The following is a 27247-nucleotide window of genomic DNA, read 5'->3' on the forward strand; positions in this document are numbered from 1 at the left end:
TGGTTGATTAATGTGGTTTGATATTAATTGGCTAACTGTTTCAGTTAAGTGTTTACTTGTTATTGGTTATGGAATTATTGCTAGGATACTATTCGTTGAGAATATACTGTGATATATGTGAAAGAGGAAATGACATTATTTGTGCATCACTCATGTTGTGAGATGTGATTGGAACTTCAGTGTTGACATTGGAATTCGGGAAATGTGGGTAGTTGGAAAAGGATCCTTTGTGCAGTTGAATCTATTTATTGTGAAACCAGTTCTAGGCGAGCCCGGTGTGCACATTAGAATAGGATATCAGTGGAATCAATTGTTGATGCGGGTGATTTGGGCTGAAGATCAATGAATTAGATAAGATGACTAGTAAAAAGGGGTTTATGAACTTGAGATATCGTATGGGGGTTAATTTCTATAATAGAACATTCGAACCACCACTGCAGTGGTAAAATGAATGGTATGGGACATGCAAGTCTGTGTGTTTTATTATATAAATTAACAAGGGTAGCCGAAGAGGTTGCACTGCATTCATGCATTGTTATCAATAATGATTTGATATTGTGCTATATGATTCATGGCACTTAATTTAGTATTGTCAATTTACTGTGGTAAAGTTTTGTCCATACAGAGCTGTTGAAGCTCATTCCTCTATTGTTATGCAGGTTTACGAACTAGACATTCAAGAGGGTAGGCAAGATGAGATCAAATTAGATTGTAGTAGAGAAAGTGTATTCATCTATTTATTGTAGGTTGTAAAGAATTCTTGATTTGTTTAAGAATCATGAATTATTTTTATAAGAGGAACTTATTTTCCGACCTGTTTCAATTTCCTTTTAATTATTTAGTTTTTAACTCACGTTTCGAATTCGGGTTTGAGTTTTTATTACCGACTCCGGGTTCGGGGCGTGACAATATAAGTACTCAATAGAGTGCGAGTACACTGAATGTGATCAACAATGAGTTCTCATACTCATGTCACATGAGAACTCATGGTTGACAAAGAGGATTATATAGATGCATTGGTCACACTAACTTCCATGATCAGTGGCTTCTTAAAAGTCCCTTCTAGATTCTTGATCATTAATATGTTGTTTAGATATTAAGAAGAAAAACTCAGTAGGAAAGAAAAAAAAAAGGCTAAAATGAATAGAAATATAATTTCGATTAAAATTAAATATTGATGACATAATGATCATATCTCCACGTCATACTAAAAAAATTAATCATTTCAGCTATTAAAATTTGTAAAATTATTATTTTGGCCAATTTTCTTAGGCATCTAAAGCAAGTTGCGTTGATATGTTTTGTTCGTAGCAATAATATCGACATATTATTGATGACATACCAACAACTTACTCTCTTGATTATATTAAGATAAATGCCAAGGAGGTCGCTCAAAAATGAGACTTTTAATGACCTCTGGCACCTCATAATTTAATATTAAATCTCGTGCAAATTTTATAAAATATTGTGCAAAAGAAATGAGGTAGCAGATATTACAGTTTCACTTTGAGTGAGAATCCCATTAGTTGTAAGTACAAAAATTGATGCGCATAGGTAAATTTTGATCACATTATTATGATCAATTTAGTGTGAGACTTAACACTCTCTAGCATTCTTTAATGTAAATAATATCGTTTGCTAAAACGAAAAAAAAACAATCACATGAATAGTTCATTAATTTCATCGACCCACGACCCTTGAAAGAGAAAATAATGAAACAATTAAGCCGGGCGAACGACAATAAAATAAAGGAAACGACACCAATTTTGTTTTACCCGGGAATTGAGTTTCCAACAAAGGTACTATACTTATCCTCGCCATACCCTCTCTCCCTCCCCCTCCCACTCCCCCTCCCCCTCCCCCTCTAGCTGGTTCCTCCATCTGTGTCTCCCACGTCTTAATACCACAGTAAAAGGGGTAAGTAAAGTCTCTATCTTTCAAAGGTATTTCTCTTTAAATTTCAATTCTTTGCTTAATTTTCAGTCCTAAAATAGTTAAATTCATCACCACAGACACCATGTTCAATTCTGATATCTGGGTTTTTGTGTAAATTGTTTGTGGGTTTGGTGCTTCAAGGGGTTAATCTAAATTTAGTCCATGTGGGTTTGGCAAGGAATGTTCTACGACGTTTAATGCTCTATAGAAAAACTTATCACCATTCAGTTCATACACTTTGAAGTTAATTTATCTGGTTACTGCCAAGCGAATGTTGCCTGCTAGCTAAGAATTTGTCTGCGTGGTGTTGATTATATCACTTAGATTTGCAGCAATTTACTGCAAATTGTATAGCATTGCTTTCAAATTTCGATGATGACTGCGTTGAACCCAAAAGTTTACAGGTAGTGAAATTCCTTTGTTAATTTGAATTCAGGGATTAGGCGAAGCCAACAGATTGTTGTTTGGGGTTGTCAAGTAAAATCGAATTAGGGGATAAGGTAAGGGTCGTTCATTAACTAATTCCATTGGGTGCTTGGGTGGTTTTTATCGAAGCGCTGAGGAAGATATAAAGCTCAGTGCTTTGTCATCCCATTTATTGAAAACAAATTTTGAAGGGTCAGTTAGTCCTATCTACTATTCTGTATTAAGCTGTGCTTCAAAATACTTGATTTCTGACACCTCAGATACTTGAGGCCCATTTGTTTTCAGATTGGTTTTATTTTGGCCAGAGTTATAAGGGAAATGTGTGGGAGTAATGATGGTTGAATAAGCGTGGTGGGAGGAATGAAGGAGAATATATGAAACAAAAACTTGAAAAAGGAAACTACTTTGTATGAAAACTAAAAACCAAAAACAAAACTGTTATCAAATGGGCCCTTCATTACCCAAAAAGAAAACATTACTATTGTATTTAGTTTTATTTCCATGTTTTGTTTTCAGTGCTAGAACGGAGATTGAGCCATGGCATCCCAGATGATTAGAGAATGGGCTGGAATAAATAGCTTCGCACCCGCCACTCAGACTAAGTTGCTTGAATTGCTGGGAAAACTCAAGCAAGAGGTTCAATTTCTTTGCTATTTTAGTTTAGTACTCAAATTCATCTTCTTTCTATTTGTGTAATTAAATTTTAACTTTCTTTTACTTTTGTGTGGTGCATGTATAGAATGTGAACAGTTTGACTGTTCTAGTGATGGGGAAAGGCGGGGTTGGAAAATCATCCACTGTCAATTCGCTCCTTGGTGAAAGGGCTGTTCCCATCAGTCCTTTTCAGGTTTTTTTTGTCTTGCTTTTGTTTTAGTCTGGATTCAGTGGATTCTTTTGTTTGCCTTTGTAAATACTCTTTGGATTTTTGTTTGTTGTTTCTATCTAGTCTGAAGGAACGAGACCTTTGATGTTTTCACGTTCGAGGGCAGGGTTTACATTAAACGTCATTGACACCCCTGGGCTCATAGAAGGAGGATATGTTAGTGGCATGGCTCTTAATAATATTAAAAGGTTAGCTCATGCTTTATGTTTTTTAAAATTTTTTCAGTCTCTTGTGGAAATGCGCTGCGGGCTCTTGTTCAAGAATTTTGTTGATAATACTAATTGACTATAAGTTCTATTGGTGGTATTCTTGAGCAGTTTCCTTTTGAATAAGACCATAGATGTTCTACTCTATGTGGATCGATTGGATGCTTATAGGGTGGACAACCTGGATAAGGAGGTTGTCAAAGCCATAACATATAGTTTCGGTAAGGGAATATGGAATAGGGCTTTGGTTGTTCTAACACATGCTCAGCTCTCACCACCAGATGGTTATGCTTATGAGGGCTTTGTCTCCAAAAGATCTGAGGCTCTTCTAAAAATTGTCCGGCTTGGTGCTGGATTGAAAAAACAGGATGCACAGGTGAGCAATCTCTTTCTCCCAAGTTTAGGCAGTCTTTTAAGTTCCATATCTTCCTCCTTTTTTTTTTTTTTTTCTGGATGTAATTGGCATTATGGTTATTTCGTTGAAGGCATAAGGCAGGAACTTTTAATGTCCTGTTAGACTATTAAACTGGAAGTACGTGAACTGTGTGAAGGGTAGATTTTGCTTTTCGGTAATGAATGAGCTTCAAATAGGGAAGAGAAATACTCAACATTCTGGTTTATGTGACAAGGACGCTTAAACCTTTGATTTGTATTTCAAACTAAGCCCTAGGATACCTTCTTGCTATGCCCTCGCTAACTGAAAAAGAATCAAGCATCCATGGTTAAGACCTGGAAATTAGATGAATATGATAGATTTTGTGTCTGACCGTGTTGAATGATATGCATGACTATTTCATAGGAGGTTCTAGCTCACCCCAAAATCTTCAAAATAATTGTTCTGAATTATGTACATGGTCATGTTTGACATAGGTTTTTTTACGTCGGAGCTTGATGCCTAGACAGAAGGGTAATTTTATGGGATTAAATTGGGACACGAAATATTGTAATAGTGTCTTGTGAATTATGTATATGTTCATAATTGTCCTTTATAAAAAAAAAAAAAAATGTAGTCTTGCTTACCTTTACTGGGTTCCATGAGTTTCTTGTGCTTTTGATGAATTTGATGTATGACTTAAGTTTTCAATCCATCCTTTGTTTTATACTTCTGAAGTGATAATTATTTTGTTTGTTATGGTATGTACCAACAATACATCAATGTGAAGTTGAGGGGATGGGGGCGATACATATGTAAATTAGAGTATTCTACCAGGTGGAGGATTGGTTGCTGAGTTGCTGCATAGCTCTTGCAATTAAGTGGTGGCATGATGGGACCCCAATGTGTAACTATTGAGTTCATTAATGCTTCTTATTTTATACTAAACCTTCAAATAAATACATGTCAAATTTGAATTTGTATGTGAATACACTAATAGCTATGAGGTTTATATTATCATGCTAGGAGTCTGGACTTCAAATTTCACTTGATGTTCAGAAGTGAATTGAAGTCTAAGCAGTGATAATTATAATTTCTAATAATTTAGAAGGAACAAGAAGATTTATGAAGTAGAATATCATAACAGGAGTTTTGTTTGGGTGTCGTACTTTTTCTATGGGGTAACATATTTATATACGCTTTGCTCAATCTCGTGTTTCTCTTTTCCTTTACATTTAAAATAGAAGATAAAGGTTTCAAGTTATGTTAATCCATCTTACAAGTAATGGTGAATGGCGGAAACAAATTCGTTCTTTCATTTTGAATTACTTTTCCAGGAAGGCCTTGTGTGCTTGCAAAGCCTTTCATATTTCTGAAAGTGTTACTGTATTCTCTCTAGGCTTTGACTATTCCTGTTGTTTTGGTTGAGAACAGTGGGAGATGTAACAAGAATGAAAATGATGAAAAGGTTAGTTATTTTCCTAACATCATGACTCATGCTTACAGTCATTCTTCCTGAAATACAGTTGTGTATCATTCCATCTTTTTGGCTGTTGTTGGGTAACAGGTTCTTCCAAATGGAACTGCTTGGATATCTCATTTAGTCCAAACAATGACGGAAGTTATCTTGAACGGAAGCAAGTCTATTCATGTCGACAAGAAATTGATCGAGGGACCTAACCCCAATGATAAGGGGAAGTTGTTAATCCCTCTCCTTCTAGCGATCCAGGTGAGCTTCGTTTTAATACCTGGAGTGCTCATCTTTTCTCCATTGATGCAGGGACTAATATCTATATTCATTTGTCTTTTAATGTGAATAGTATTTCTGTGTCATTAAGCCGATAGAACGAGCAATCACGAGTGATATTGCAAAAGAGAGTAGACCATCATGGGAGATGCGGGATTCTGGTGCGGCCGGTCGCAAATTCTGATTTGGTTTTGATCGGTTCATCTCTTCTCTTCAAAGTTTTACTGGTGTCTTGTGCTTCTCAATGCAGTCATCCCTGTTTTTCGCTTCGTTCTCTTTTTTCCGGTAGCAGTTAAAATAGTCAGTATTTATATGTCGAGGCTTTTCGATCTTGTCTTTGAGGAAACAGATTTTGTACTGTAATTAGCGCATCCTTTAATATTATTTGTATTACCTTTTCTATTTAGTGTTGCCTGTGTTTTTAAAAAAGCTACCGTTTCTGCTTATTATTTCCTGTTTACGTCACCGGGATAATAGAATTTGTGTTTACTTGAAAGTAGTATGGTTCGACTCTCGGACTGAATGAATGAAGTGCTGCGGCTGCCCATAAATTAATTGATTTAATTTTGAAGAACCTGTTCTAAATTAATTGATTTAGTTGTGGGGTTCACACTGTATCGAACTTCAACGATCTAAACCATCTATTTTTCAAGTTGGATCTCATAGATCATCCTTACAAAATATCAGCCTAATCGAAATATTTGAGACATGTAATTGAGTTCAAAGAAATTGACCAACACTATGCTCTATAAGAAACAATGAAATTTCATTGTGATAATTAAATAGATAAACGTTTTCGCATATATTGAATTTTTGCAAGAATGATCTATTAATTGAGACTTACAAAATAAACATTTCAGATAATTGCATTGAAATTCACCGTAGAATGGACCCTACAACTAGTCCCCCATTTTTACCCAAAAATGGGGATCACTTTGGATAAAAGGCCTATATTTATCTATTCTATTAAGAGAAGAGGGTTTGTCAAATTTTTAACCCATTTTTTTCCAATTTTGCCCTCACTTTTGAATACACAATGTTGACATGAGAAAGGAAAAATAGTAATTTTGTACCTTTTGACAAAATGACAATCATATCTCTATTGTTTCTATTTTACCTTCTTTTTTTTTTTTTTTTTTTTTTTTTTTGAGAAAATGACAATCATATACTTATTTTTTCAATTTTACCCTCACTTTTGATACACAATATTTACACAAGAAGGACAAAATAGTAATTATGTAATATTAAGAGAAGTTGTTCATACACACAAAGCATGCTCTCTGTGAGTATATATAACACTCGCTGCATCTTAAACTATTATGAAGAAAACCTTCCTTGTAACCTCATATAATTTATGTTTAATCCCAAAGAATAAATAAGCATTAGGTTGAAAATACATGGTATGAGAAAACAAACTAGTGTTCTACCTACGACTACAGATATGATCCCCTCACAAAACTAAATCAAAATTGCTGCGGTCCCCAATGCGCATCAAGGAAGAATATAATCGAACTGACGGGGCCAGTTCTGTATCGATGGAACAAAGAACCACAAAAGAAACTACCTCCGGCTTGCAGCCTTGCCCTTGCTTAGACTCGCAAGTTCTTCGACGAGCTTCTTCTCATCGGTGCTCAATCTCTTTGGGATTTCAACCTGCACGCGAACGAGCTGGTCACCTCTCATGTTGCTTTTGTTTAAGAGGGGAACGCCTTTCTTAGCCATCACAAGGGTCGTGTTCGGTTGGGTGCCAGCTGGAATCTTCAAATCAACCATCCCGTCCACTGTTGGAACCTTAATTGTAGTTCCCAAAATTGCATCTATATAGGATACCTTGCAGCTGTACAATATGTTGGTATCATCACGTTTGAGGACTGGGTCTGAGATGACATCTATAATAACAAATAGGTCACCAGGAGACCCGCCCCGCCTTCCAGCATTACCTTCATTTCGGACTCTTAAACGGCTCCCAGAGTCCACACCAGCTGGAACTTTCAGACTGATCCGCTTTGTCCTCCTCACCCGACCATCCCCAGAGCAAGTGTTACAAGGGATGGATGTTTCCCCAGTCCCACCGCATGATGAGCACGTCATGACCTGTTGGAAGACACCTAACGGAGTCCTTGCTGATTGAACAACCTGACCTTGCCCACCACATGTGCTGCATCTGGATGCCTTGGTGCCTGGTTTAGCACCAGAACCATTGCAAGTCCCACAGCTCTCCAACCGGCTAATTTCAATCTCCTTTTCAACCCCAAAAGCTGCTTCCTTGAAGTTCAAGACAAGATTATAATATTCATCCTGGCCATCAACCGCTCGACTCCTAGAACCCCTGCCCCCCATTCCGCCCATCCCACCCATACCGCCCATGCCCTCAAATAGGGACTCGAACAGATCAAACGGATTGCTGAAATCCTGCAACATCACAGTTCATCGTCCCACTATAAGAAAGTAGAGATGCAAATGAAGAGATAATATTCCCCATCATCAGTTTGAAAGGTACTTACCCCAGTACCCATACCAGCACCTTTAATTCCAGCCTCTCCATACTTGTCATATAGCGATCGTTTTTCGTCATCAGACAAGACCTGCGAAGATTAAATAATTAATATAACTACTATAATAGTGGCCACCAGGTCAATGATACCTTTCAAAGCCATGCTTTTACCTCATATGCATTACTAATTTCCTTGAATTTTGTTTCTGCCCCTGGTTCTCTGCAACAAAGAACATACAGTTCCCACAAAATGAAAACAGACAACACATACCACATAGATTGATAAACTAAATTGAACAGTTTTTGCCTTGCAAAACAGATATACAAAGGTAACATATCAAACCTCATATATCCAGACATGATTACATGTCTTGACATAGAGATGAGGTGGGTCAACACATCAACTTTCAAAAATCCAGACATGATTATATCTCCATAATTTCTATGACAGAGTGTTTGCAAAAAGATTCACATGTACTGCCTAATTAGATTAGGCTTTTTAGCCAAAATAATCCCTGAGACATAACTTTGGTCTATGAGATTTAAAATCAATAGAAGTGGTCCCTGAGATTGTACACCATTCATTATTTTGGTCATTCCATTAAAAAATTCCGTTAAGTGGTCCTTGAGCTTTTTAATGGAATGACCAAAATGATGGATGGTGGACAATCTCAGGGCCCAAAGTTATGTGTTATGCAAATCTCAGGGACCAAAATTATGTGTTATGCAAATCTTAGGGACCAAAGTTATGTGTTATACCCTCAACTTAACGGAGTTTTTTAACGGAATGACCAAAATAATGGATGATGGACAATCTCAGGGACCAAAGTTATGTGTTATGCAAATCTTAGGGACTATTTTGACTAAAAAGCCATTAGATTATTTGTCCTGAATCCTGAGGTAGATCTATAAATGTGGACATTTGGCTCAGATGGAATAGCTTCCACCATTTTAGAAAAAAAACTAAAATAAAATAAAAATTTAAAGCTGTGCATCCGAGCTAAAGATGTAAAACTCAGCCCAACCTCAATTGCTTAAATCATGTTTTGTGTCCTTAAATTTAAGGTTCCTCTTTACCGAACCCCCTTTCAGGAATAAATAAAATATTACATAACAACCCAAGAAAACTCACTAAACTAAACTAAACTCTCTCCCAGTCATTCAGCATGGGTGGTGAGATGAGGAGCAGAGGAATTTTGGCCAGATTCTGGTCCACCAATTTTAAAACAGCCACATAGCCCCAAGAAAATAAACAGCAAGTGATTTCTTGCAAGCTGCCCTTTTCACATCCACACTTGTTTTCCCACTTTACAAATATTCATTCGAACTTTAATTTGCTCTACCGAACCCCTAATGCATTTTCTTCACAAGCCTAAGACCTAAATCACAAGTTGTTAAATCCCATAAACATATGGCATCTCTAGCAGCTTTAGCTTTACCACATCAGCACAGATCCCAAATTCTAAAGATGAAACAAACAAGTATTAGAATGTGCCTCTCATCATTTCTAGCCCATCATCATCATCACAAACCTTTAAACTGACTTGAATAGGGAAAAAGGAAAAAAAGAACACTTAAAAGATCTCTACTATTGACAAAGGATATAAATATAGCCAAGGTATTGGGAGAATATTCTTCTGCATAGAATAAAGTAACCATGAACCTTCAAGCATTCTGTCCTAAAATTCTACGGGCTAACTACTAAGTGTGTACATACTATCCAGCCCTATAATACACGTCCAAAACTCTAATGGAAACTGAGCATGTTGAGATCTGTCTTATGTTCTTAACATTCCATTGCAACATAATGAACTGAGATAACCCTCTTTTTATAGGACCAAATACAGAGAATAATGGGTAGAAAGTAACATTAAGGGAGAGGAGAAAAAACAAAGGGTAAGCACTACTAGTAAAAAATTAGCTGGCACAACTCACTCACTTGTTTACATCTGGATGATAACTTCTTGCAAGCTTCCGATAAGCTGAAAAGTGAGAAGTATGCAGAAGAAAAATTAGATGACGATAATCCAGAAGAAGAAACAAAAAACAACACAAGAAAACCCCAAAAACCACAAACCATGATTTATTCAATGCTTGAAGCCATTAATTATAAGTTATTCGATCTTTCAAGCACACAAACATCACACCAGAAGCTTAATTTTATATTCTGACTTGTACAAATACCAAAGCATTTTACATATTAGGTTCCAATATGAAGGCTTACTTTGTAATGTATGTTAATTACAGCCATCCATTCGTAAAGATAATATGAAATCCCCAAAAAACTTTATAACACATGGAATATCTAGAAGATGTCATTGTAATTTTAAAAACCTCATCTCAAGAGGGTGGAGAATGTCACATATCATAAAAAATAAAGCTTACAACCAAGTTACATTGGGTCAAAGATTCCTATGAATGAGAAAACTCAATCTCCAACTGCCTCAAATAGCTGCCTATTCCTTATTTCTTCACCCCCAAAAGGAAAAAATCATGCATTTCTTCTTGGTTGAAGAAGAATGACACGCAGATCATCACAATACAAAACAGTCCTCATACAGTAGAGGTGTTCCTATTATATTTCCCAGCTCTTCAAATCCAGGATTTGGGGGGTCCTCCATCCATACTAAGAACAAAGAGTATTATTCATTCAACTAGTTAGACTGCACACATGTAATATATTCCTTTGTGTATTTTTACCCATACATACATGTGGGGGAAGAATGAGATAAACATGCCAGGGTAAGGGAGAAGTAAGAACTGGATATCATATTATGCAAGCAATTAGCTCTAAATATAGATATAGAGTTTAGGTTTTTTGAATCTCAAATCCATAAAAATGATGAGAAAAGCATATAAAACAAACAGAAACAATAGATAGACAATAGTTTACAAGGAAAAAAAAAAGAAAGAAAATAGAAGTGTAGATACCGCTTTTAATTTCTGATTTACTCGCATTTCTTGACACCCCGAGAACAGAATAAAAGTCCTGGATGTAAGAATATGTGAAACAGTTAATGAGAATTCATTCATTAAGCCTCTTAATTCATGGAAGAAAAAGTCCAACCAATGTTTGTTATACTCACAGAATCTGCTCTAACTATAAATCTTGTTCCCCTGCTGGGATGTGAAGTTTGAGATGGGCCTGCACAGAATAGAGCATTCAAGGAATCCCGAGAGAACAAGCTTGAATTCGGTGCCCCCAAATAGCCTATTTTGCTTGAAACACTGCATTCAAAATGATACTTCAAATAATACAGTAAAAACAATCTAAAAGATGCTGGTAGCTTGTAGCTTGTTAAGCAGATGTACTTTAATTTAGAAGTAGAAACCAAAACAAAATGAGAGGAACAGATATAGCATGCATAGAAGAAATGGCAACAGGTTATAGTTTTTCATTCAAAATAATAGTCAAAATTGATAGAAATATAATCAGAACTTATAAATGGGGTCAATGGCATTCCTAAGGCTCTTAAATAAAATAAAAATTAAAAAAAGAACTTACCAACATTGAGATGTGAGGACCTTGTTTATGGCATAGGGCCTTAGCATGGTCTGGGGACGAATACCCCATTGAGCAACCCATGTACTTCCACAAGGAATAATTGCCATTCAGTGAACTTTCTGTGAGCATTGAGCAGAAGCAAACACACAATATCAGAAATTTTTGAATTTCAACCAAAACATACTTGGAGCCAACTCGTATTGAATGAAATAGTTCAGTAATTGACTATTCATAGAAGGTGTGAAAAACAATAAAGGAGAAAATGGCCACAACACAAATGGAGAGAGAAGAGCCGAAGGAGGACTAGTCAATCTAGCAAAGGCCCAGACGTACAGAGCCTCTTCTTTCTCTCAACATTCTTCCCCTCTTATCTCATCTTTTTAGTTTATTACAAGTATTAAAGCGTCATTAGTTATTATTATACTACTATTTTAATAAAAAAGAAAAATTGTAAACCTCCTTCTAATTTAAACTTTCCATTTTATTAATAGCGCATTTTTTCCCCACCTTGCATAATGATTGGCATTTATTAGGTTGCCAGCTCCTTTCTGTCTCCCATTCTCTCAGTATCCATTTTAACTTTTTTTCACTATGTGATAAAATTCTTAAACTTAAAAATTTGGAGTAGCACTATTGAGATCCTCCAATCCTATTTCACCACCCACCCCCATACTCAGCCTCGTTCAAATATTAAAAGATTCTAACCAACTCATCTCACCACATGATATTCCTCAAATTTTCCCTTCTTATTCTTCCCCCCTGGCCATAATCCCAATGTTTACTCAGAATGACGGCGGCAATGGATGCGATCCCATCAGGGGAAGGGCGCACTTTCTCTCTCTCCCACCATTAGCTAATCTTTCTTCTCTAATGGATTCTAATAACTGTGGGCACATGTTCTTGGCGCTACCATTAGCTAATCTCTCTACCACCATTAGTAATCATCACATGCACATAAGCTTGTGATGTGATTTCTTTTATTTTAAGCAGCAATAATAAGTACCAAATCCAATAATTAGAATTATAGTTAATGTTGCAATGTGGCAAAACTCTTCTGGCATAAAGGCATTAAACAATTTAAAGTAACAGGCATGGCCACGGTGGATATGCGTTAAGCAATTCCATATCGATGTAAAAAGGTAATTAATTCTTCTTTTTTTAAGTAGGGCCGCGAAAAATGGTTTGAATGGCAATAACGCCACTCCAAAGATTACTATTGAAAGAATTGCCATTTCCTTGCCATAAACCCCAAACTTTTGTACATGCAATCTTCAATTAGCCAAATTCAGTGACTCCATCAATCCCTCTACAACTGTGCATTTATCTTCTTAGTGAGTCTCTAAACTTTCTCTCTCCATCACATAAGCACAAAGCTCCGTGTCATCATCGGGTTTCATTAACTTACAAAAATGAACTATGCACCCCTTTTATCTTAAGAAGATGTTTTTAGTTTTTGTTTTCTTAATTTTCGTGGCAAAGGTTATACTAATGGATCAAATGCATTGACTTCAAAGGTTCCAAAGGTTATACTAATGGAAACGCGAATAGTTTGAAACAAATAATTCAGAAGTAAAACATATAGATATGTATAGTCTGTTCGAATAGCAGAAGCTAAGAAAAGCTTGAAAATTGAAGAAAATGGCACCAAACTCAAGTATCTCAATTGGTAGGTAAGAAAAAAAGATTTACAATTCCAATGACAAATTAACACAGAGCAGAGCATCGAACCCGAGGGGGACGAAAAGGAGAAAAATTGCAATTACCTGATATGCGATGCGAACCGCTAATCCAGTGCTCAAAGAACCCTAACAATGGAGCACAAAAAGCTAACAAAATATCAGAAAATAAGTAAAATTAAGTAAATTTGGGAAATGAAATTGTTGAAACCCTAACGACGGAGAGAGAGAGAGAGAGAGAGAGAGAAAGAGAGAGAGATTACAGAGAGAATTGTGCGGAGCAGTGGTGGACGGCGGCGGTGTGAGGCGCACAAGAGAAGCAGAGAGAGAGAGAGAGAGAGAGAGAGGGTATGGATGGCGCGCAAGTGAGGGCTCCAAAGTGAGCGAAATGTTGGACTGGGAGTGGATGAGAATATGAGATTGCCTGGCTACAACGACCGAACTGAACTCAACAATTGCCAAACGCTGCGTTTTAGGGCCAAACAAATTCACTTCACTTGGGTCCAAACAAATCAAAACGTCATCTCTGGATTATTCCTAAAATAATCTAGTTTTCTAAACCTAATTCACAATGTTTAACTTTATGATTTACGCCACTTAATACTATAATTTAATAATATTCTTCCTCATTTGCAAATAAATAATCCTTAAATATGACAAGATAATGTTTGCATAATTCTTGTCACCATAAACCATTTAAATAGAAATAGTTTGTCAGACCAACAAAAAAAAGAAGAAAAGAAGAATCAAATTTGTTTGTGCTAATAAAGGCATTTGCATACCTAGCGATATAGGTGGCCACACTAGACACCATCTGCGCATGCATGAAAAGAGATCTTGCTTCATAAATTGTTCTGTTGGAAAACATACCATACATCTTTGTCAAGTGAAGCATCAGAGTTCATGGGAACAAAATAAAGATGGCTCGAGCTATATTGTACCGAATATACAAGTTAAACATACATATATCTACTAAAGATGGCTCAAGCCACTTTGTACGAAAATTTACATGAAGTTACTTTAGGTCGACTGAATGTTACATGTGATAACTATATTTAGAACAACTTCAACTATGAACTCAGACCCAAATATTTGTTTTGTTTTTTATTGTGCGATTGCTTTCCCTCCAAAATGCAAAGTACTCTTGCATTTAATGCCCCCGACATTCAAGACACAATTTGTGGGTTTGGTATCCTTAACTAAAAGTGCCTAAATAGAAGAGTGCACTGTGAGCTGAAATGAACCCATTTCACACATGATGTCAAAGCATAAGTACAGTACAGTAAGATAGGGTGAGAATTATACCATCGAAGGTAATCGTCTACACCAAGATTTGCCAAGAATCATCGTCGATATGAAAGCTTAGCTACTAAAACCTGGGGGAGCGAAAAACAAGGGTGAGTGGGCCTAAAAATAAAGTTTTATAAAAACCTTTTTGAAAACGTTATAACCCCTCATTGTAAAATCAATATAGTTTTCAGAATATACATACTACGTATAGTAAGAAAATACTCACTGTAGCCTGCAAAATCTCAAGAATTCATTACGGCATAATATCTCGTAAATAAGGGGATGACATCCATAATCACAAAATCTCACATAAGCAACATATCATATTGGGTGCTCATTGTCACATGTTGACACACGAGTTCATGTAGAGGTATTCTGACATGAACAAGACTGGGTGTAATAATAATGTACGCTCTAGCACTACAATCACGTGAAGACTGGTGCTATGCGCATCACATACAAGTCGAAGTTGCTTATGGCAACCTGTACGACAGGACTGGCACCTACAATGGATCCAAAGTGAGTGTACGGTGCGATGTGCACATACACGTGAAAGACTGGCCCTGCCCCAGGCGAGTACCAACACCAGTGTAGCAAATGATAAGCAGATAACATCAATATAGTCATGACATAGCCATTCAACAATTCTAATCAATATTGTACTATTCATGACCATAAATATAATCAAGGCATCTCCTTTTAGTAAGCTTACCTGTGCATCCTGGAGGATTATTTCATCATTTCCCAACAATAAGGTATTTATTATAAACATTAATTTAATCATGGAATCGCATAAAGAATTTATTAATGCTTGTATATATGGAAACTAACCAATATATATATATATATATATATATATATAAAGAAAAGACCCACTCACAGATCATGTCGTTGAGTCGATCCCGCCTCGTAGCATCGAGAGTCCTTGCGATGCATTTTGCCTAGAAACGAAATCATTTATGTAAATACGTAATGTACTAACGTAAAAACGCATTTTCGTACAAAGTGCGGCTAATAAAGAAAATATTTTAAAATGGTAGAATTTTGGAAAATGGAGGGCGGATTCAGGTCTAGCACGTCGAGAAACGTAAGGAGAGACCCCGTTAAATTTTACAAAAGTCAAGTCTCTATCAAAGGTGAGGTCCACAACCCTACACAAGTCAATCTAGAACATCCGCCCATGGATTTCTGATCTATAAGTTCCCAAAGTCCACACTATGCTTCTAGAACAACATACTAAAACTTCTTTACGATCCAACGGTTGAATCTCTGCCAATCGCAAATTCAAGTGGTTGTCAACGTTGGATTTTACATACTTTAGAAATTCAATTCGGGAAGATCCGTACATTGGATTCCTGATTCATAAGTTCCTAATGTCCATATATATTATGTACTATCACGTATTAAAGTTTGGTGTCGATCCAACAGTCGGATCATCCATTCATATAATAACCAAGTGGTGGCTAACTAGGCGGTCCACTACGAAACTATATTAAAACATCAGGATTTCACTAAATGGATGTCAATTATGAAATCGGGGCATCAAATTAGCCTAGGATGGTCAAGTGGGGTCTTTGCCCACCCACCGCCGCATGCGGCGGTCGGCCGCCCTGACTTGCTAGAAAAATCAACTATTTTCAAAAATTACCAAATTTCACAGAAATGAAGATTTCAATGAGTAGAGCAAGTTTTATACCTGTCGCTAAGTCCAATTTGGCCTAGAAAAACTCCAATTTCCCTCGAACTCACCGGAAACCCTAGAATGGGTGAGCTTCGATTCTTTTTCCTCGGTGCTCTAATTGTTTGAGATATGACCTGAAAGTCAATCTTTGGAAGAAACCTTTCAAGACAATGTCTGCATGTGTAGATAACTCTAATACAGCAAAAATGCAACGTCACTCATTAGGACTTGATAGGAGTATATTTATGCGACTTAGTTAGCTTGTTCTTATGTATTTATATTGTTATTTCTTAGTTAATTTAGTATTTCAAGCCATTTTGGTGTGTTTGTAGGTCCAAAAGGTTAAAGAGGCAAAGAAGTGCATTTTGGAGCATTTTTGGGCTTGGAATGGATATCATATGAATGGAGGAAGGTGGATGAACGAAATTGAAGACCAAAAGAGGCTAGAAATCAAGAGAAGTCAGAATGGAAGCTTGGAAGACAAGGAAAGACACAATTTAACCGATTCCTACAAAGGTGGCGCCTTGTTTCCCCTTTGTCCCCTCCTTGTCCCTCCTTCTGTAGCATTTCCCCTTGCCATGTTTCCTTATTCCTAAACCATGTAGAACCTTTCCCTTCTTCCCTAGGATACTTTGGGACACCTAAATCCCAGCCCTAGTGAATGCCGCACCAAATATCCCTTTCCCTTGCACGGCAAGGGATTCCACCTTTCCTATTTTCCTTGCCGCACTCTACATTCCCTTTTCCCTTTGGATTTTGAATTTAATTACCCTTTTTCCTTGAGGATTTGGTGTACAAATCCTTCTCCAAATTTAATTAGGTCGTGCCTTTCTCATCCTTATAAATATAAGCCCTTGCCATAGCCTTCCATCATCCAGAAACACATCCATTCACTACTTTCCAGACTTTCAACCATTCTTTCATACAAACCACCACTTAAACCTTCACCCAACCCTTGTGCCGCAACAAAGAGAAGAAGGAGGACCCTTGGAGTGCTTGCTATTCAAGTTTGGATTGCTGGATCATTCTTAGGTGTAATCTATCTTTTGGTTTCAATGTTTCAATTTGTTTATCTTTGTTTTGTGAACATGAGGAGCTAAACCCCTTGTAGCTAGGGGGAATTTCGAAACTATGAATATATTTGCATTATGAATTGACCAATTTCAGTTGTGATTTCATAAAGTGTGAATGCAATTTGCTTAACTGTTTTATTCAAAACTTATTCTTGTATGTTGATTAAGGAGGCCTACTTAGTTTGCATGCTTGAATTTGACGGTAGGATATAAGGGAGTTTCACATAACTTATATTCACAAGTAGCGAAGGTTGCTAGTCACGATCGTGTTAAGTTAAATTCCTAACATGAGTATCATGATGTCATAGTTACAAATGCTTTGTCAATACTTATGATTTTCATAGAACTTAATGATCTTTGATTGTATCTCTATTATGATGTGCATGTAGGGGACTATTGGAGAATAATTTAGGTTGATGATGCGTATTCCATCCAATTCAATGATTAAAGGAAAATCTGAGGGTTAATTAGTGATGGCACGGTTAATCTGGGGCATTGTCATTCATGGTTTATCTAAAAAGCAATTGCAGATTGATTTGTATGCAAGTGTATCATGTGTGGAGAAGGACCATCTAGCTAGCCCATCATCCATTTAATTCACCAAATTCGTTCAACTTTGTTTAAGTCTTTAATTCACTTGTTTTCACTTTAATTTCGTCCAAAACTCAATCCCCTTTACTTTAGTGTGTCAAATTAGTTAGAATATATCTTAGTTTGTGTTTTTAAGTGTTTTGAGTCAAGTTAAAATCAATTTTTGTCCAAATTAATTCCTAGTGTCTAGTAGAGTCTATTTAGTTGTTTTAAGCTGTTTTGAGTCTTTTAAGTTTGTTTCGAGTCATTAGAGTCTAGTTAAGTGTTTTTAAGTTTGTTTTTGAGTCAGTTTAGAGCAGATTAGCAATCCATCCTAATCCCCGGTTTAGAACGATCCCTACTTATCCATACTACAATTGTCAACAAAAGGGTTTAATTTGTGTGTTAAGTTAATTTTCGCATCAGGACTATCTCAATAAACGATACATGTCCAAAATAGTGAATCCATGGATAATGGATCGATGGAAGAAGTAATCTAATGATGTTAGACTACAGAGACCTTCACATAACCATATGTCTAAAAGGTTCCTGGTCATAGGATTGTCAGAGGGACACTGACAATACATAGACCAGTACATACTATATCCCCTTCAAATGGGAATGATGGAAAGTCTCAAGCCATTCGTGTAGTGACACTAAGACAAGTATGTAGGTGCTCATTAAAGGAATGAGGTCACTGAACACAATCAAACGAGAGTACTTGCATGGCGGTCTACTTACATGACAAGCAAGTAACTCTACTGGTTGGAATAATGTAAGTAATCTTTTGACCTGAGACATCATAGTTGTCTTGGGGATACATTGCTGATCATTTGATAATGAGACGTGACCACATCTCATCTTGGATGTGTTCTATGCATTGTTGGGGTCAGTGATTTATTCTTAGAGGCATGTGAATGATCAACAAGGGAGCTCTAATCCTCGTTATTAAAGGAATAATACTCTAAGATATGATTCGGGAATCTTCGGCCGAAGTATCGAGCGTAATGATGGAAGGCCTTCCTATACGACTCAATAAAATCATATAAGTAGTATAATCACATTGGGGGTTTGACATTAAGTATCCATAACCTAGTAATGTGATTGTGAGTATTATATTAAAGAAGGATCAAATTACATTGTAATTCCAATTGAATAGGTTCTCTAACCAAATTTTACATTAGCTTGGGTAGCCATGATATATGGTTAGATGTCACTCATGGCTTATGGGTTCTTCTAGATGATTAAATAAGTAGTCATCAAAGAAGAAGGAGAATTAAAAGTAAGTTTTACTTCACTGAGTGATTGGATAAATACTAATTAATTGGATTGGTCTCACTGCCTAGCTAATTAGAATCTAAAATGATTGTACACCGATACACTCTTGTGGTGAGACAACTAAAGGATGATGGAATTAACTAATTGGATTAACTAAGTGCTATTATTATTTAGAAAGTCTAAAGAAATCATAGAAGTGATGAAAGATCGTTTTGGTCTTAAAGAAAAGTTCAGGTTAATTCAGGCCCAACCGGCCCAAACCCATCGAGCTTTTTATTCAAGCATAGGATGACTTGAAATGATAAAAACCCAAAGTCCAAACCTACACTAAGGGGCCGGCCAAAGATGAGGAAAGAAGAGAGAGAAAGAGTCAATTAGTTGACTTACTTCTTTTACCTTTATAAAGAGAGTTGAATGAAAAGTTTCATTAGGGCTTTTTGTGTGAACTTTTCAACAAGAGAAAAACAAGTCTTTCTCTCTCTACACATATACATAGCCAGCCACCAAGATGGGAAATAGCTAATCATCTCTTCTTCTTTTGGTTATTCCAACATCTATCTCACTACACTAGTGGGTGTGGATCTTTAGAGGTCTTCTACTTTGGAGACTAAAGGAGAATCAAAGGAGTTCCAAATTTATCAAGGTGGAGGAAACAAGGAAGGAGGCTAGACTCAAGGCGTTCCAAGAACAAAGAGCTTGGAGGTGGTCCATCCTTGTCCTAAAGTCTAGATTAAGAGGTATAAAACTCAACTTTCACTTTGTTCTTCAATATTTTGTTTGATGCATCATATATGAACCTATTCTTCTTGAAGGGGATTTGCATGACTATAGCTTTGATAATATGTGATAATATGCTTCCGTTGTTTATGTATATTAATTTAGAATTGTATATGCATGCTAGTCACGAGAAATCCCATTATTAATCTCATCATTTCCCTTCAGCGACGCCCCTACAATTGGTTGGGTCTTGTTCCTAGGTCCAAAGGGAGTTGATTAAGGGTGGTGATGGGCGGTGAACTCACCGGATCGCCGCCAAGAAACCGTCGGTGTCACAGTCACCAAATGCCATGAAATTGGCCCACTTTCTGTCAAATCTTGGGTGAAAAATGAAGGAGAAGAAGAATGGTGGTGATTGCAGGTGATGGTTGGGTGAATTTCGCCTGAAAAATGGCAGAAATTAGCCAGAATTCAAACCGGATCACGGTTGGAAACGGGTCAGGTCCGGTTTGGGTGCTCCTCACCTCTCTCTTTTCTCTCATTTCTCTTCCTTTCGATTAGCCTCCCACTCCCTCCTTTATTTCTGATTGGGCAGCCCCCAATCCCTCTTTTTTTTTCTTTCAATCTCAGCCATCCATCTCTTTCTTTTCTCCATCACAACCATCCATGTGGTGCTTCTAGATTTTCTGGAGCATTCTAGATTATGGTCAAATGACCAATTCACCCATAACTTCGTTCATTAATTACTCATTCGTTAAAGCTCCAAATTACGTTCCGCTTGCATCTACGTGTTCGTATCATCAAGTACTTCGAGAATACGGTAAAATAGTAGCTTGTACACGTCATGAAGAAGCGGTCAATAAAAGTCAACAATCTCACCTCTAGGCATTTTCGTCAATCCACTCATTTAAAATTAATAAAATCATAAAGTTAGGGATAGGTTGTCACAAGTTGGGCCGAAGATGATGATTATTAGTTTTGATTGTAAAAAAAAAAAAAAAAAAAAAAAAAAAATATATATATATATATATATATATATATATATATATATATATATATATATAAAGGTTTCTTCTAAAGATGGCTCGAGCCACTTTGTATGAAGCAATATTAGTTTTGTATTTTCTATGCCTTCAATGCTATTTTCTAGGGTCTCACCACACTCACTATAATGGTTCTTTTAAAAAAAGTAATAAGTTGATTGACATAGAAAAATCCTCCTGCGAGGGATCGCAAAAAATTAAAGTCTAAAATAAACTTGTGATGATATTTGATATGACTAAACCAAGTGTGCGGTAAAGGATAATTTTCTGTAGTTATATTAGAAAAGCCAATTTGTGTGTTAAGTGAAGCTGTATCAAATGAAAGAGTTCCTTCCATTTGAATACGATAGACTTTTGGAACTTTTGTATGATATCTATTTGGAATGAGCTGTGTATCTATATGACTTCTAATTGCTCCTGTGTCTACAAAAGCTTGTAAGTGTATATATGATTTATCTGGGAAATAAAGTGTACAAGGTATGATAATACATGTTGGTCTTTTAAGTGAAATATTAGCTGTAGATAAAACTGGTTCTTCGGATTCTATAATACTAATTTCATGATATTCTAGCAAAGGTAGGTCATTCACTTTTTTACTATCTGATTCCATTGTGCCTTCTAACATTCTTTTCCCAAAAACTCGAGGTAATAATAATTTTGGAGATATCCTTGATTCATCATGCTTTATCTGATTGGTTAGTTCTCTGATTTCTATTTTATATTATTTTAGTTGCACATTATATATCTTCCTTTCATTTTTTATCTGATATTCTAATTCTTGAATTTGAAATTATAAGTTTCGATTTTAAGCTGTTCTTCTCGTAAATCAAGTTCAAAATGTTTTTGTGATAAACTAGAAGAATATTTTTCTTTTTCTAGGAATTTTTCTTGAGATCATTCTTGAAGGAAATATTTGTGAAAAACAAGTTCATTTGAGCAACATTTATAACATGCAATTAACAATTAAAGGCGGAATTATGCTTGTATGCACTCAAAAATAAAACTTTACCCATGAAATTCAAGGCCTAGTGAGTGTGGTGAACCAAGACTCAACTCAAAACCAAAGTGAGTTGAGAAATCTTATACCTTTGTTGATTCATCTTTGCATAAGTAAAGGCTAATCACCCAAGAGATAGGGTCTTAATTCCTTACTACTTAGCTCCATGGATTTCTTAGATGAGGATGGTAGAATGGATTCTCCAAGTTCCCAAAATAGAGAACCTCTAAGTCTCCACACCAAGGAGAGCATTGATGAAGAGATGAGTGACCTAGATGAAGTAAGATTGCTAGCTATTTTCCACTAGGGTGGCCGGCCTCTTAGAGAGAAAAAAGAGCATTGTGTTCTCATCTTTTCTCCAAAAGAAACCCTGAGGATGAAATGACTATAAAGTTGCCTTTATACCACCTCACAATGGAGTGGCAAACTTGCAATTAAGGCAAGTTCACTACCCTTCTCTATATGGCCGGCCTTAAGGGTTTATTGGGCTTTCAAGCCCTTTGTGTTTTCAAGTTGTCATAGAACTTGAGTTATTGGGCTTGACATTCAAATTCCATTGGGTCTTGCGGCCCAAAACTAACCCGAGGTCTATACCGAACTTATTCGTTTGATTAATTAACATATTAATTAATCCTTGCCATAAATAATTAAACCATTTAATTATCCTTACTCATCTCCGTTGTTTCTTCAATCTCTACCTTACTCGGTGTACGATCCATTAGTTATTTTTAGTGAGGCAGTGGGCGATTAGAACTCTTCAAATTGATTGTGAATTGAAACTTATTTTCAATTCTCCTTTTAGTGATTACTCACCTTTAGGGCAAACCATGAGTGACACATAGCAGTATGTCATGGCTACCCAAACTAATCAGAAGAGGTGGAGAACCTATTCAGTTTAGGATTACAATGCAATATGGTCTTTCTCTAATACAATACTCTTGACCACATTGTTTGGTTTGATAGTTTATTCATGTCTACTACCCAATGTGATTTTTTTTACTTATATGATTACCTTGAATCTGATTTGGAACGACTTCCTAAATCTTATTCATAATCTGGCCAGAGATTCTTAATTATATCATAGAGTATTCTCCCTCAAACGGTTTGAAGGCTAGAGATCCCTTGTTGCACAGTCACTTGCCTCTGTGGCTAAGTGGCTTAACCCCAACTATGTCGTGGACACCCTCTGATGAAGTGACTTTGACATAGTCAAAGATCAAGGACCTAAGCACAAGACAACTATGATGCTTCAGGTCAAATGACTACTTTGCATTATCCCAACCATGAGTTCTCATGTGACATAAGTATGAGAACTCATCGTTGATCGTGTTCAGTGGACTCATTTTCTATTGACCACCTACATGCTTGTCTTAGTGTCAGTCACACCAATGACTCGAGACTAGTCACTCTCCCTAAGAGAAGACATAACACGTATTGATCTTAACAGACTGGCAATGCCTAATTGGCAATCCTATGATCAAGAACATTTAGGATATATATACGAAAGAGAATGGTCTCATGAATCTAACTTCTTTAGATCACATTCTGCCAATTGCATATTCCTTGGACTTATTGTTTAAGCATATAACATTTATATAAGACGGCTTAAAATAATAATCTTTGCCCTTTAGATTAAACTAGATTAGTTTAACATGTGAAATGTCCGTAAAGTATCATCATATGATTGGTTTTAAGGCACATTTCCAACAATCTCCCACTTGCACTAGAGCCAATCAGCTTGGTCATCAGTGATGATACCTCTTCTAAATTCATTTCAAAAATGGCTGAGTAGTAGGACTAGACAATGGATATCTATATGTTATCCATAGAAGCAACCTTGAGAATAACGACGTCACCATTATACATGATTCTTAATCATGTGGTTCAGTCTCTTATTTGAGTTTGGATCTTAATGAGTGATAGGAGCATATTTATGCGACTTAGTTAGCTTATTTTCTTGCATTTTCATAGCTAGTTTCTACTTATTATAGTGTTTTAAGCTATTTTCGTGTGTTTGTAGGTCTAATTGGCAAAGTTGGCAAAAAAGTGCATTTTGAAGCATTTTAGAGCACTTTTGGGCACCAAATGGATATGAGGGGAGCAAGATGGATGGACGAATTTAAAGTTCAAGAGGCTAGGAATGTGCTAAAAAGATGAAGAAAATAAATCCAAGACAAAGAAGATAAGGAATCAGCTCAAAAGAAGGAACCTTATCCAACCTTATCTTATCCAAACAAACCTTATCTTATCTTATCCTTGCCTAATCTAGCTTTATCCTATCTTATCTTATCCAAATCAGTTTGTGCCTCAAATCCAGCTACAAGAGGACCTAAATATCTTATTTCTAGAAGGCTTATCCTTTCCCTACATATATGCCGCACTTTTGCTCTTCTAGAACCCCTAAATTGGTGTCGTGTCAACCTTTCTAGAAGACCCTATAAATTTGGCGTTTTTCCTTGTTCTAGAAGCCTTAGAATCTGCTGGAACCTTTAATCCTTTTCCTTGTGGATTTGGGTTATGCAAATCCTTTTCAGAAATTAATTGGGCCAAACCTTTTTCCTGGTGGATTTAAACCTTTGTGCCGCACCTTTAGGCCCTAGTCCTTTATTTATGCTGATTTATAACCCTAATCTGATTCCCCCTAGGGTTTGCCGTGCCTATATATATGTATTTTCAGCCAAAATTTGTCCACCACCCCCCATATACTTCTAAAACCCTCTCAGCCGTAGAAACACACCATTCTACACCTTTGTCGTACCGTTGGGAGAATAAGAGAAGCTTGTTGTGCCTTCCATTGGAGCAAGGACCTTGTGCACAAGCCACTTGCAACCATTGGAGTTTTAAGAGTACTTTGTTCCCTCGTTTTAGTTTCAATGTTTATTTCAGTTTGCTTTTCAATTGCCATGAACATGTGTAACTAAGTTTTTCTTAGTTAGAGGTGAATTCAAAGCCATGGACATATGTTTAATATGAATTGATTCCTTTCAGTTTTTGTTTCGTAAAACATGGATGTGATTTACTTATCTATTTGATTGATAACTTATTCTTGTGTGTTGGTTAAGGATGCATACTTAGTTTGCATACATGAATCTGATGCTAAATTATAAGGGACTTTCACCTAATCGTTAGGAAATTATAATTAAAAGTAGTGAAGATTGCTAGTCACAATCGTGTTAAGTAGATTCTTGGCTGGAGTATCATGCAGTTCATAGTTATGATAGCCTTGTCAATGCTTATGATTTCCATATAACTTAATGATCTTTGAATGTATCATTATCATGTTGTTCATATAGGGAACTTGAGAAGAATAATTTGATTGCGATGCATTGTCCATTCAATTCAATGAATTTAGGGAAATCTGAGAGTTAATTTGTGCATTCACGATTAATTTGGGGCATTGTCATTCATGGTTTAAAGAAACAATACTAGAAATCGATTTATGTTGCATATGTTCATGTGTGGAGAAGGACCCTCTAAATAGCTTTTCACCATTGAATTCATCTTAATTTCGTTTTAACTTACTTTGTTTGCTGCAATTTACTTAGTTTTGTCAAATTCGTCCAAAAACCCCCTTAGTTCTTATTTGGTGTCTTAGTTTAGTTACTTGAGTTCAAATATGTCTAATTTAGTGTTTTAAGTCTTCATAATCTTAAATTCATCCAAATCACTCCCTAGAGTCTGTTTTGAGTCCTTTTAACTTAGTTTTGCTGTTTTGAGTCAATTTGGTCAGTTTTGAGTCATAAGAGTCTAGTTTGCTGTTTTTGAGTCTAGTTAAGTGTTTTAAAGTTTAAATTGAGTAGATTAGCATCCCTTCTAATTCCCGGCCTAAAGCTATCCCTACTTACATATACTACAATCATAGGGTTTTAATTAGAGTGTTGGATTATTTCACATCAATGAGACCTTAATTCCCTGGCTTGAGCTATCGCCCCATTAGTGTCGTAGTGTCGGTACACTAGAGACACTTTCTGGTTGGAATCGAATAGAGAGTTTATAAATGAACTTTCCCATCCAAACAACATTATTGTAAGCTTCTATATGACGATATATTTTGCATGAGGGAACACACTAAAGTCATTACTTTTAACGTTTCCACCTAAATATCTCTTTAGTCAGAATAAAGAGATATCCTATTATCTCTTCATTCAAAATGAAGAGACATCCAATTTTGGATACGATATTAGATTCATAATTTAATACATTTACGCTTCCTTTGCGTTACTCTAATTCTTCCTCATCCTTGAGGAATCTATCCTTTAGTATTTCTTAAATACTTAAGGACTCACTTGGCAATTGCCATGGTTCTAATCCTGGGCTTGCACTGATATCGTCTTGTATCGATCTTGGCACAACTCATATCAATGTTTTTCATACAATATGAAATACGTAAATCACCTTTCTGCGTATGCATAAAGGATTATATTTACGCTTTATGCTTCTTTGGGAGTCAAAAGTGACACACCCCGATCCTAGAATCAAGGCGTGCCGTACAGGTCACAGTTGGTGACTCCGGTTGGGTTGGATATTGAGCTATAGAATTAACCGTACAGGATAGCTGCAGGGTCTCCGGTTGATTCCTTATTTCACCTGTTATATTGATGCATCCTTATTATGTTTGAAGCATTGCATGGCATGTTTTCCTAAAAAGTGTTAAAGACTTGTGATGTGAGTTTTGTTGTTATATATGGTTATATATATACTATTTTTCTGGGAAAGTATACAGGTTTGTCATTATATGAGACAAAAAGGGTACATTCCCTTTTAGAAGAACAACTTCCAGTTTGACTGGAATTGTTATTTCATTTGAAGTTTGTCATTATATGAGATGTGGTGGACCCGGACCGGGATGTGACAAAAAGGGTACATTCCCTTTTAGAAGAACAACTTCCAATTTGACTGGAATTGTCATTTCATTTGAAGTTTGTCATTATATGAGAAACTTCCTAGCAACTTTTGTTTATCATTAGGGATTGATATAATCCAATTATATCTTGAAATCTATCATTATAAATTTTCATCCCATGTATATAGACTATGTCTCCTATATACATTCTATCGTTATAGAATGTTTAAATTCATAACTTTAATGAAGAAGAATTCTTAAAATTAATATATCATATATATGTTCAAATTTAGGAATATGATTAACTCCCACTAATCTTTTGTAAACCTAGTAAACAAAATATTCATTTACATCTTATGAGGAATCAAACGATTTGATCTCTCACATAAGACGCTTATAACTCCCACTAGCTTGCTAAGATTCATGATGGATGGATCTCTACAACTTACACGTCTTGTGATTCCTAGTCTTTAGACATATATTATCAAGATTATCTTGATAATGGTTTCG

General features: G+C 36.1%; 2 protein-coding genes across 7 annotated transcripts; one reads left to right on the forward strand and one right to left on the reverse strand.

Annotated features, from left to right (window-relative positions):
- Positions 1–1784: 1784 nt before the first annotated feature.
- On the forward strand, positions 1785–6066 carry LOC126582271 (translocase of chloroplast 34-like). 3 transcript variants are annotated; one of them, XM_050246350.1, is made up of 9 exons: positions 1812–1917; positions 2372–2435; positions 2878–2997; positions 3101–3208; positions 3308–3432; positions 3562–3826; positions 5223–5291; positions 5391–5552; positions 5644–6066. In XM_050246350.1, the coding sequence occupies exons 3-9, from the start codon at positions 2899–2901 to the stop codon at positions 5752–5754; spliced, it is 939 nt and encodes a 312-aa protein (XP_050102307.1). In that variant the 5' UTR covers positions 1812–1917; positions 2372–2435; positions 2878–2898; the 3' UTR covers positions 5755–6066. The 3 variants fall into 3 exon arrangements, with proteins under 3 accessions (XP_050102305.1, XP_050102307.1, XP_050102306.1); XM_050246348.1 differs by lacking the exon at positions 2372–2435 and having other exon boundaries at positions 1785–1917; XM_050246349.1 differs by lacking the exon at positions 2372–2435 and having other exon boundaries at positions 1812–1943.
- Positions 6067–6791: 725 nt separating this feature from the next.
- LOC126582270 (chaperone protein dnaJ A6, chloroplastic-like) lies at positions 6792–13669 on the reverse strand. Of its 4 annotated transcripts, none has more exons than XM_050246346.1 (9): positions 13509–13669; positions 13333–13374; positions 11570–11697; positions 11151–11292; positions 10996–11053; positions 10004–10046; positions 8236–8284; positions 8075–8155; positions 6792–7982 (listed from the first exon to the last, which is right to left on the reverse strand). In XM_050246346.1, exons 3-9 carry the CDS (start codon positions 11674–11676, stop codon positions 7131–7133), a joined length of 1332 nt encoding a protein of 443 aa, XP_050102303.1. In that variant the 5' UTR covers positions 11677–11697; positions 13333–13374; positions 13509–13669; the 3' UTR covers positions 6792–7130. The 4 variants fall into 4 exon arrangements, with proteins under 4 accessions (XP_050102303.1, XP_050102302.1, XP_050102304.1 ...); XM_050246345.1 differs by having other exon boundaries at positions 11570–11688; positions 13333–13395; XM_050246347.1 differs by having other exon boundaries at positions 13333–13395.
- Positions 13670–27247: the final 13578 nt, after the last annotated feature.

Source organism: Malus sylvestris, chromosome 9, assembly GCF_916048215.2.
Source record: "Malus sylvestris chromosome 9, drMalSylv7.2, whole genome shotgun sequence".
Taxonomy (NCBI): domain Eukaryota; kingdom Viridiplantae; phylum Streptophyta; class Magnoliopsida; order Rosales; family Rosaceae; genus Malus; species Malus sylvestris.